This window comes from Leptodactylus fuscus, chromosome 3 (genome assembly GCF_031893055.1).
Source record: "Leptodactylus fuscus isolate aLepFus1 chromosome 3, aLepFus1.hap2, whole genome shotgun sequence".
Taxonomy (NCBI): Eukaryota; Metazoa; Chordata; class Amphibia; order Anura; family Leptodactylidae; genus Leptodactylus; species Leptodactylus fuscus.
The window spans coordinates 191,775,156-191,787,882 of record NC_134267.1 but is presented as its reverse complement, the minus strand read 5'-3'; the positions used below and the strand labels follow the sequence as shown (position 1 = coordinate 191,787,882).

The following is a 12,727-nucleotide window of genomic DNA, read 5'->3' as shown; positions in this document are numbered from 1 at the left end:
GCGCGGCAGTGAGCGTTTTGCGCTCTCCGCCGCAAAACCGGGTTTTATAATCCGGACACAGAGTCGGACATGCACTACTCTGTGTCCAGATAAAAAAATCCGGTTTCGCGGCGGAGAGCCTAAAACGCTCACCGCCGCGCACGGCCGGACCCGGTCTATGGTTTCCGTCTTCTGCCATGCAGAAGATGGAAACCATAGTACGGAGACCCTGAACGCAGGTGTGAACCCAGCGTAAGCCAGATATTTACTAATTCATTTAGCCTGGTGATCAAGATTTTATCATGTGTATTTGTCATAGCTCTAGACAATGATTGGCTGATTTTTCTTTATATAAAACTGTGGTGTGCCACATAGGGCTGCATGTCTTTACAGTTCTGGGTAACAGGGCAATAATCAGTACTAACATTACAAGATACATCATTACAAGTGGTATACGGTCATATCCAATATCATGTTCTTCTGTAACACTGGTGTAGTATTTCTGATGGTTAGCCCAGTCTCCTCTTTGCTATTTTCTTGGGCATCCACATATATTTGTTCAGCCATAATGGGTTAATATTAAAGAGTTCATGAAAAGTACAGACGGAAGCAGGGGATCTGCCAAATTGTGTCTGCAGGGGAATAGTTCTGAGACGGAGGGAATGGGACAGCACTGTCTGGTGTCTCTTTATAAATCAGACTTTCATTCTTGTGAACATGGATGTTCCACGACGAGTTGTTTGTAGAGCAGCGGTCGGACCAGGACACAGGAAATGAATGGAAGCAATGTCCGGCAGTAATTGACTTGCCATCGGAGCTGTATTCAGTTCAGAACAATATGCTGTAACAAGAGTTTACCGCTCTCGAAGTAGAAAAAATATTACTGCCTTCAAGAAGTGACCTAAGTTGCAGGCGCTGCAGACCAACCAGTGGGATCGTAGGCCAGGTTCAGTGGTGACGACACATTTTGTTATGTCCGTCTGTGAATTAAAGAGGGAAGAAGCATTTAATATTTATTCAGATTTTAAAAGTAACCAAAAAAAAAAGTAATTTGTCTTGTATTCTGTTCACACTAGTCTGATGGGATCCATTTTAACAGGGTTCATGATATTATGATAGATTAGCGCATGTGATCATCCTAGCAGGCCTCAGGTGGTGGGAGTCCCTTGCTAAGGCTGAGGCCCGACTTGCGGAAATGCATCTTTTTTCTTTTTTTTTGCAGATTTTTCTGAGTTTTTTTTTTTTTTTTGGGGAAGGAAAGTATTTCATCCATACAGAAGAGTTATTAAGATGAACATAATGGCGACATATAAGTGCATGAGCAATATATGTCCCTGAAATGTACCATTACATATCAACCAATAAAAGAAATAGCTGTTCTCCTGCTTCTTGTGTTCAATCTGACTATTGTTTGCAGAAGATTAATCTCTATATTCATCCTTGCACACAGAGCTACCAAAAAGGGAGGGATAGAGAAGGAGGCTGCTAGCAGCTAGTTAATTGATTAATTGCCTAATTCTGTGCATCGTTAGCCTCTTATCTACAATCTAGCAGTGTTAAAAGAGCACAGAGTAGCGGATTGTAGAAGTAGCATTTATTTCAGTGTTCTAGTAGCTTCTTTAGCCCCATCCTCTCTTCCTAGACTAATATGTACCAAGTAATTATGCCTGAAAGGTGGAGAAGAAAACATATTTCTTTAATAAGATATATTACAAAGTTTCATATATTCACTTGTACTATTCTTATAAGAAAAGTCGTATATAACTAGAGGTATGCTTTAAAGTGTATCAGTGGCGTTACTTCCCCTTGGTTGCATATTAAATGATAGTAGTGATAAAATACTTAGTAAAAACTATTTACAAAAAAAAAATTCTATATGCTGTTTGTAAAGAAATAAACTGAAATGTAATGCTACTGCTGTGTGCATCTGTGTATTGTAGAAGGAGTAGTATATCAAACCTCTTCAGCATGGCTTTCAGTGAACCAGAGAAGACTTGAGTAATAGAAGCCAAGTAATCTAAATGTATCAGGAATGAAAGCCACAGACTGGACTTTCTTTCCCAATGAATTCCTGGTATTTAACCTGCGTCACAAACCTCCTAATCCAGCTTAAGAGTCATCTGAACTTCAAGTCATTATTAAAATATGGTGTGATACTAATTTCCGTATGCTGGCTTTGGATTTAAGTGAAATTGAGCGAACAGGAAAGACGGCTATATAGACTGAGCAGATTAGAAACCATAAACCACTGTGAGCAGAGCACAATGTACAGTAACACAATGTTTGGCTAGGAGAGATAGAACCCTCTTGGGAATCTCAAAGGGAATCCATTTTTATAGATAAAAGTGCACATTATTAGAAAAAAGAGAATTCAATGTAATTTTTAGTTTAGGCTCTTTTCACATGTGAGTTAATGGGGTCTGTCAAGATAATAATGGGATTTTTAATAGCAAGTTTACAAATCCATGGTGGGAAGAGATGGGTAAAAGGGGAAAGGTAGCGGAAGGAAAGTTGTGCAAGGAGAGAAGTATTACTAGGCAATTCTTCCAGTCACTAGCTAAATGCAAGTGAATGTTCTTCACAAGTAGAACATTCTTACCATGTCAACTGGTAGCATCTACCGATTTGACATGGTTGTATGTAAGGGAGTAGAGGCTGGATGGAAATGGAGCCTTTTGGTTTGTATGGCTTTAAGACTGAACGTGGTCAGGTGTGGTGGTTCAGGCCTCGTGGCTATCCTTTTCCAGAAGGATTTCCAATAAATATGAAATATCTATGGGCATCACTCAAGACATGAATGAAGAGTTTTGTTTGTGTGCATGCTTTTGTATGGAATTATAGTTTGTAAATTATTATGATATATTTTGTAAGCCACATGGTAGGCCATGTACAGATGGGATGACTGATGTGTGTAGGAGGTAAATAGTTAGACTAGCAGCCAAACTGGAAATATATCAAAGTTGTAGGTGGAGCTGAAGGAGAGAACCACTAAGGCAAAGTCATCTACAGCCTATGATAATTTAAGATGGGAGCATTTATGACAAAACACACAGCAAAACCTGAAATGATGGCGTGCAGAAAAAGAATCCTCTAAATATAAAAGTCATGCACTAAGGTTGTAACAGGAAGAGGAGTCAAGGAGGGTACATCAAAGAAATAAGTTTCCTTCTCCTTTTATCAAGCTGAGTTACTTTTTGCATATTATGCTTGGTTCACATCTGCGTTGGTATTGCGTCCGGGGGAGTCTGCATGGGGACCCCCCGAACGGAATACCGAACGCAACTGCAAGTGGTGTGCAGTGAAAGCACATGGACCCCATAGACTACAATAGGCTCCGTTTACTTGCTGCCCACACAAAAAAGAAAGTACATTGTGAACTACTTTCCTCTCTGCAGAGATCTGGCGGCAAGTACACAGACCCCATTATAGTCTGTGGGGTCTGTGTGCTTTCACTGGCATACTGCTTGCAGTTGCCTTTGGTATTCTGTTCGGGGGGTCCTCATGCGGACTCCTCCGGACGGAATACCAACGCAGATGTGAACGAGGCCTTATTCTATGGAGAGGATGAGGGGTGCTGCAATCTGCTACATCTCTGAGAGGTAGCTCATTTAACACTGTGTTATGTTTCCAAATAAAAGGCTTCCAATGCACAGAATAAGACAATAAATTAACATCTACTTAAACTTTAATTTATTTATTTAAAGTTTCTTATATTCACCTATACTATTCACTTATGAAAACCACTAAGTCTGTTGTCAGACAGGGCCACCATTAATGGAGTACAGGTGCTACTGTTGTCAGAGGTCCAAACTCATTGCTCACCAGTAAAAAAAATATTTAACAAAGGGCAAAACTGGTTCCCAACATTGGGCAAATTCCAAACATTTCCCCTCATCCATGGACTCACAAAGTATTCGGTATGGACAGGGCTGCAGAAAGAATATATTACTCCTTTTCACTTCAAAATCATTGGGTTTCCATTCTAGATAAAAAAATCTAGAAAACAATCTTCCTTAAATGCACAGCAGGAGTACAAGATGGATGTAATAGTGAGTTTTAGAGCCCTGATCATTTAACCATATGGGATCCAGATAAGGCTTTGACTATGTCTGTAGTGTCCGTCATCGTTTATAACCCATTAGAGTACATTGCTGCTGAATATACTGGTAATAATATAAATGTATTCTGACACTAACCCTGTATCCACTCGCAACATAACCCTGCCGAGAAGAAGTGCAAAGTATTGTTTCCTAATGAATGAGTGCTCATGATTCCGAGGGATTTAGTCACCTAGAGCAGGGAACCCAAATGACATATGTAAAGGTTGTGAAAATGCATTATGAATTACTGGTATGAAATATGTACATATGATGTATTGCTTAAAGGAATTTCCCCATAAATGCATCTTATCCCCTATTCACAGGATAGGGGATACGTTGCAGATCGGAGGTGGTCCGATGGGTAGGACAAAACTTGCAGAATACATATATTTCATGAAGCAATATAATTTTCACATCTGTATACACATTTGCAACCATTTCTATATTGCACATATTCAATTAAAATAAGAAAAAGACGTCACCTTTATAAAGAGTCTTTATTGAATATATCCTACCATTTTGTACCTACAGCTCCTATGCAGACCTATGAGTCTCTAAATAATCTCTGGGATCGTGCAGTCACTTCACTCCATCTTTCTAACCTAAAGACAGCAGAATAGGGGCAGATAGAAAAGGGTAGGCCCCAACTTAATCTGAGCACAACATTTGGGATATCCTCTGGGAAATGCTGTATACGACTAAGGTAACATAGACGGTATACTTATAGCTTGCATTTGACTGGTATAAGCTGATGTATGCATACCTCCCAACTTTTGAAGAACTGAAAGAGGGACAAAATGTGCGGCGCGCGTAGCGCGTCGCGGCAAATTTAGCCCCGCCCACTTTTGTGTTGACTCCGCCCACTCGTTAATTTTTCATGTGCCTGCACACAGTATAATCCTCCTACAGTCACCCGTAAATTATATGTCCCCCCTCTATCTCTCCCCCAGTTTCATATACACCCTTCATCTGCCCCCAGTTTCATGTCCCTCTTCCATCTCTGCCCCCAGATTCATGTCCCCTCCATCTCTGCCCCCAGATTCATGTCCTCTCCATCTCTGCCCCCAGATTCATGTCCCCCATCTCTGCCCCCAGATTCATGTCCTCTCCATCTCTGCCCCCAGATTCATGTCCCCCATCTCTGCCCTCAGATTCATGTCCTCTCCATCTCTGCCCCCAGATTCATGTCCTCTCCATCTCTGCCCCCAGATTCATGTCCCCACATCTCTGCCCCCAGATTCATGTCCCACATCTCTGCCCTCAGATTCATGTCCCACATCTCTGCCCCCAGTTTCATGTCCCCTCCATCTCTGCCCCCAGATTCATGTCCTCTCCATCTCTGCCCCCAGATTCATGTCCCCACATCTCTGCCCCCAGTTTCATGTCCACTCCATCTCTGCCCCCAGATTCATGTCCCTCCATCTCTGCCCCCAGATTCATGTCCCACATCCCTGCCCCCAGATTCCTGTCCCTCCATCTCTGCCCCCAGATTCATGTCCCCCATCTCTGCCCCCAGATTCATGTCCTCCATCTCTGCCCCCAGATTCATGTCCCCTCCATCTCTGCCCCCAGATTCATGTCCTCTCCATCTCTGCCCCCAGATTCATGTCCCCCATCTCTGCCCCCAGATTCATGTCCTCTCCATCTCTGCCCCCAGATTCATGTCCCCCATCTCTGCCCTCAGATTCATGTCCTCTCCATCTCTGCCCCCAGATTCATGTCCTCTCCATCTCTGCCCCCAGATTCATGTCCCCACATCTCTGCCCCCAGATTCATGTCCCCACATCTCTGCCCCCAGATTCATGTCCCACATCTCTGCCCTCAGATTCATGTCCCACATCTCTGTCCCCAGTTTCATGTCCCCTCCATCTCTGCCCCCAGATTCATGTCCTCTCCATCTCTGCCCCCAGATTCATGTCCTCTCCATCTCTGCCCCCAGATTCATGTCCCCCATCTCTGCCCCCAGATTCATGTCCCCCATCTCTGCCCCCAGATTCATGTCCCCCATCTCTGCCCTCAGATTCATGTCCTCTCCATCTCTGCCCCCAGATTCATGTCCTCTCCATCTCTGCCCCCAGATTCATGTCCCCCATCTCTTCCCCCAGATTCATGTCCTCTCCATCTCTGCCCTCAGATTCATGTCCCCCATCTCTGCCCCCAGATTCATGTCCCCCATCTCTGCCCTCAGATTCATGTCCCCACATCTCTGCCCCCAGATTCATGTCCTCTCCATCTCTGCCCCCAGTGTCATGCCGTCCTCTCCTTCATCTGCCCCCAGATTCACGTTCCGCCTCCACATTAAACTTACCTTCTCCTCCGCTCCCTCGCCGCCTCTCTCGCTGACACATGCGGCTGAAGGAAGGAGCTGACCTGTGTCAGCTCCTCGCTTCGCCGCTGCCCGCCTCTCTCCCTGACACATGCAGCTGAAGCTGCTCGCGTGCTCGCTTCGCCGCTGCGTCTCTCTCTCGCTGACACATGCGGCTGAAGCGAGGAGCTGACCTGTGTCAGCTCCTCGCTTCGCCGCTGCCGCCGGCTCCTGGCTTGTACATCGCGTCTACAAGCCAGGAGCCGGCGGCAGCGAAGCGAGGAGCTGACACAGGTCAGCTCCTCGCTTCAGCCGCATGTGTCAGCGAGAGAGAGACGCAGCGGCGAAGCGAGCACGCGAGCAGCTTCAGCCGCATGTGTCAGGAAGAGAGGCGGGCAGCGGCGAAGCGAGGAGCTGACCTGTGTCAGCTCCTTGCTTCAGCCGCATATGTGTTCAACTCAGATCTGCGTCCTCTGGACGCAGATCTGAGTTGAAATCGGGACATACCTCCCTCCAACCGGGACCGCGGGACATGTCACCCAAATCGTGACTGTCCCGCAGAAATCGGGACGGTTGGGAGGTATGTGTATGTTATGCCTTATGGCAGTTCATGTATCCATGTAAAGCATGTGCTAGGATGGCTCCCACTGCATACATGAAATGGGCACATAAAATGCCACTGAGTAGCCTACATACAGGGTGTAAAAGCAAAAATAGAATATTTTTACTCTGAGATTAAATGAAGCAATAAAATACGGTTACATAAGTGCCAATATGCTTTGATAGGTTGTGGATTTAACTGCAAAGGATTGAGGAATTTTCCCAAAATGTATTGACTATGAGATATTTACCCATCCTCCTCTTCGCTTCAACCAAGTGACCAAAGTCTTGCGTACAAATTCTCCTAGACAGTCCACAATGGTCAGAACCAGTGCCGGCTGGGAGTGTTTTACACAGTCAACTGCAAGTCCGGCCGCTACTGCATACAGTGAGACGACTTTACCCCATGTGATCCCTGCACGAGCCAAAAAAAGGAAAAAAAAAAAACCATTAAAACAGAAATATAAAAAGAAACAACTAAATGTTTTATATGTCTACAATGTAATGATGTCATTTGTGGGTAAAGGTGGTTAGTGGCAAAATCTCTGATGAAAATATGGTTTTCTGGTAGAATTTTCTGCCATTTATCACCTTATTATTAGTTTTAAAGGAACTTTCTGGATTATAATATTAATGGGGTTGTCCATGAATTTCAAAAGTCAGAGAGGAGGCAGGATAAGGTGAAACATAAACAAAAAAACCAATCATACCTATCCCCGGCGCTGCGGTGTCCGCCACTGCTGTCCAGACATGATGGCTGAAGCCAATCAGTGGCGTCAGCAACTACAAGAAAGGAACAGCTGACAACACTCATAAATATCAAAGGTTTCTTTCCTGTGGCTGCTGAGGCCGCTGATTGCCCTCAGTGGTCACACATGGTGCAGGACGCTGGACAGCAGTGGAGGACACTGGAGCACCGGGGACAGGGGAGTATGATAGATATTTTTTTTATGCTTCACCTTCTCCAGCCTACTTCCTGACTTCTGAAATTCCTGGACAACCCCTTTAATGACCTATTCTTAGGATATCAATTAAAAGAAGTCTGTCAGTAGGAAAATTGGGATCAGACTAATGACAGTAACTTGTAGGATTGCTTCTGCACTTTCCAAAGTTGCCTTTCTTATTCTGCATTGAATCGCCATTTTCACGAAAATTGTTATTAATACGCAAATTAGCTTAAAAGTTCTTTAGGAGCATTTCTTTCCTGCAGGGGCTTTACTTTCTGTTATAGTTACCCTCTCCCCCATTGCTGCTTAGCTCTGTCGCCCATTGCTCAAGTCCTTCCCCCCACCCCAAGCAGATTGTCTGTATCGCCCACGACAAGCTGACTGTACTGTGCATGCCTGATGATGTCAGACTGTACCTGGGAGAGCAGATCAGCTTCAGGCGGAGGGAGCTGCCGACATAATGTGACTCAAGCAATATCAGGGGATCTGGGTGGCAGTTAGGGGTGGTTATCAAGACTAGAAATCCCATGCATAACTGAATAAGAAAGTTATCTCTGGAAAGTGTAGAAGTCGCCCTACAAGGTACTGCCATTAGTGTGATTCCATTTTTTCTGCTGACAGACTCCCATGAGCGGAAATACACACAGAGCTTTTACAATGTACAACACTGCAGACTTCTCAAAGATCTGATCAGCAGGGGTAGCATGTATGAGACCCCCACCAATCTGATATTGATGACTTATCCTATAGCTACGTCACCACTATCATCATCTTGGAATTCCAATATAAGTATACGGGGTCAATACAGAAGGTCGTTTGCAACACTTAGCATACACTCTTACTAAATGGCAGAGTAATGTCAATGGCAGATAAAGCTGGGATACACATTTTTGGCTTATTCTGTGCAGGAGATGCTATAAATGTCCAAGATAGGAATACCCTTTTAATACCATGGCTATAACAGAAAGAATCTTTGATGCCTTCCTTGGCTCACAGTGCGATGGCATATGTGCCCCCAGCCCCCTCCACAACCACTCATCTGCTGTTAGCGGTTTCAGCTCATTGAGCACGAGTATATAATACAGACAAACTCTGCTGACTATGGGTGATAATATACAGTATATGATGTGCATGCAATAACACTTTGTATGGCTCAGTGAAACACACAAATAACATACAGATACCACTCCGTGCCATTTTCACTGACCTGGATACTGCACACGGTTGTCTGCAGGAGGCCTAAAAGCCATGGTGGAGGATGGGAAAGTGGAGAGGAGTTTGAGATGGAAGTCTACCTCAAATTCCTCTTTACTTTCCGCCATGTGAATATACCCTTAGTGTGCTTATAAAGTCTTGATATTGTGATACTCCAGAAAAAAAACATGGCAGTTCTCAGCAGCTAATAATGTTTTCCTCAATACATTGGTCATATTGAATGTATATATTCTGCTAATCTATCTAAATCCAATATGTCATATTATTAAACTGGCTTCTTGAACATGTCACCATGCCCAGGAGTACTCGGAGAATAAAATCAACCTTTAACTATAACCCATTTGGTAGAAATGACTTTGCAGATCTGCCGAAAGTCACAAGCAAGGACTCTTATGGGTATTGCTCTGTGTGTACTCCAGATCTCATTCCCTGATAGGGATTTAAGAGGCAATTACATTTTATGTCTTGCTCCATTTACATAACATGACATAAGACTAAGCACGTGGTGAGAATTCTGTGGATTGCGCTCCCACTTCCTAGGTCTACTAGTGCATGAGCTACAGGTAATGAAGGTATTTGGGGATTTACCTCGCTAAATGCAGCGGAAGTTTGATTTAATTTGTACCCCCAAAAAATAGGGCAAAGGCTGTGTAAGGCCTCTTTCACACATCCGGGCTATTCACAGACAGCACTCTACTAATTTTCGAGTGATGTGCTGTCCATGGTTTACCTTTTTTTTTGTTTTTTGGTTGTTGTTTTTTTAACATGGACCCATATAATTTTATTGGTGTGATGCATCTGTCATGCACACCTACAGTCCGCAAAAAAACAATGATGTCTTAATATACACATTAAAATAAATGAATACATATGGCAACCATTAAAATGCGTGGCTTACGATGCAATGACTGGGGAGATTCTACTAATATTATAAATGTGAAAGTTTCTCTGTTTGTGTTTTGGGATGTTTGTTACTCAATCATGCAAATACGGCTGAACAGATTTGAATGAAATTTGGCACATAGAGTGTAACCTCAATTAACACATAGGATAATTTTTATCCTGGTAAATGACATGCCTTCACAACTGTTATGAATTTATGTTCATATACCATACTAAGGACAATTCAGCTAATTGCAGTTTGCTGATAAAGCCTGGTCTGTTATCTCACTGTGTAAACACATAGATAACCCTGAGTCCATTCTGTACAAGCATCTACATATTATCTGATCTGAATAATTGTTCTGTGTCCCATTCAGCCAGAGGGAGGAGGGGGAGAGAAATACACAAAGTGAGAAGCAGACACCGCAGGCAGCGTGCTAAGACACTGAGATGGGAAAAACCCTTTAATCCAAATTGGAAGTTTCCCAATTTTAAACATGCCAGGAAAACAAAAATCTAATTTGTGGCAAAATTATCAAAAAACGAGAGCTATGAAGGTAGCCAGAAGTCAACAGACTTATCCTCAAGCAGAGCTGAGGAGGATTGAGCAAGCCAGGTGTCAAGCGGCTCTTAGAGCAGGCGGATCATCTACTCCAACAACACACTTATTATATGATGTCCCAGTGAGCTGCTGAAATGCCAAAACAATCCCAGGCACGGCATGAAGAACAAGATCAGTGGCAGACCAGCTATAGAGCTGCTAAAACGCCGGAACAGGTGGATCGTCGACTCCAACAACACGCAGACGAAGTCGCGGGGAGAAGCTAATTTATCATAAAGTGAATTTTAGGACATGGCCCCATGTGGTATAAACATGGTGTTTTACAGTCACTGTTTAGTGAATGGGATTCTCGCGGATCCCATCTCCACTCAGTGGTAACATGCTGCAGACTTGCTATGATTTTCAAAACCATCGCAATTTTGAAAATCGCAGCATGTCAATCATACCTATGGAAATGTCATTGGCTTCCCTATCGGTATAATGGAAGCAGAAAGTCTGCAGAGGAAAGTTCTGTTAAATTTCTGTGAAAAGCGCTGTGGGAAAAACTGCAATGTTTTACCGCCACGGTTTTTTCCACAGCACTTTTTTGCTGCGGGACACTACGTGGAGCCTTAGCCTTAAAGTCAGTGTTACTGGAGTCTGCTTTTCCATAATTTTCTTAAATGTCACACAATGTTGAATAATTTTAGCCTACCTTCAATCTCTCTCTTCTGTCTGGAGATGTCACTCCACTTTCTATGCCATCCCTTATTGTAGTAAGATGGTGACAGTGTTTGTGACTTTTTTTTAAACTCATGTAGGATATGTCTGGGTACCATCAGCTTGTCAGGCTAACCTTACCCACTTCCCCATCCATATTTCATAAGTGGAATGGTGTAAAAATGTAAAATGTCACAAAATGTTTGCACAAGTAAGCCAAAAGTCATGTTTTGTAACTTTTTGATGCCAGAATTCTGATGAACAGAAAAATATAAATGAAGGTTTTACACTGAGTTAGGCAACCTTTGACACTCCAGCTGTTGTAAAACTACAACTCCCAACATGCTCCACTCACATCCATGGTTGTTCTAACACCAGCAGAGCCAGTATGCATGCTGGGAGTTGTAGTTTTACAACAGCTGGAGTGTCAAAGGTTGCCTAACCCAGTCTAAAACCTTCATTTATATTTTCCATTCCTTTCCAAGCCACTCCAGACCTTGGATAAAAAAAAAACGGCATCAAAATCTGCAACAAAAAAGCAGCTTTTCTCAACATGGGACCTTAGCTTTAAGATGACAACCTCCACTGTAAAAAGGGCACATATGTAATTTCCAGTACCTGCTGAGAATATCTCTGCTGCGACTGCAAGAAAAGCGTCAGATAGAACAGATTCGGAGGTGAGAGAGATGTTGAGTTGACGGGCAATGTTCCGGTATACAGCTGGTCTCATATATTCAAGCTCATCCCCTGAAATACAATAGCAATAATGTGAAGATAGCAGTTATCAAAAGTGTGGCATCAAACATATACCTTCCTATACAAGTTATTAGTTGGTTTTAGTTGTATGGTTTTCTATACTGTGTTGTAATTGTATTATCTGGTTGCAATGACCTATATATGTCATTTTGATATATAGCAATATACTGTATAGTAGCTCATGTTACTGTGCCTTGTACGCTAATAGCCATTAAATTGAAAATCTCTGGTTTGGGCAGATTTCACAAGGAGAGGTTCAGTCTGTGATATAGAGACCACATGTCAGAAGTACATCCCTGAATGAACACTGAGCGGGAACCTGGAATCCCAGCATCATAGTGATTGATCTGTACTGTCCCATGCTGTCTATAGTAAAGGATAGTGGTTGCCAAAGAGAGGCGGCAGGGACTCCTAACATTGTACATCACTATAATCAAGGAAGCCCCAGTCTCCAGATTCAGTCTGAGAAATGCAGTCCATATACGGTCCAGGTTTTTCGGCCATATTTCCCATGTGAAGAAGTCCTTAAAGGGGTTTTCTCTTGGCCATAATCATATTAAAATTTCTAGACAAATAAAAGTGAAACGTTTTTGCAAATATGAATAATCAAAAATTTTGCAGAGACAAAGATTTTCTTGAATCATCTGAATGGTGACAGTCTGTTGTTTTGTTTAGATGTTGA

General features: G+C 43.1%; 1 protein-coding gene across 1 annotated transcript in view; it reads right to left on the bottom strand.

The window, feature by feature from the left end:
• Nucleotides 1-213: 213 nt before the first annotated feature.
• BOK (BCL2 family apoptosis regulator BOK) overlaps nt 214-12,727 on the bottom strand; it is a 29,675-nt gene continuing 17,161 nt past the window's right edge. Inside the window, exons 3-5 of the mRNA XM_075268963.1 lie at nt 11,908-12,036; nt 7,236-7,399; nt 214-959 (exon numbers count right to left, since the gene is read on the bottom strand). Of these exons, the coding sequence (XP_075125064.1) occupies nt 834-959; nt 7,236-7,399; nt 11,908-12,036 (419 nt within the window). The 3' untranslated portion in view covers nt 214-833. The remainder of the gene's footprint in view (nt 960-7,235; nt 7,400-11,907; nt 12,037-12,727) is intronic.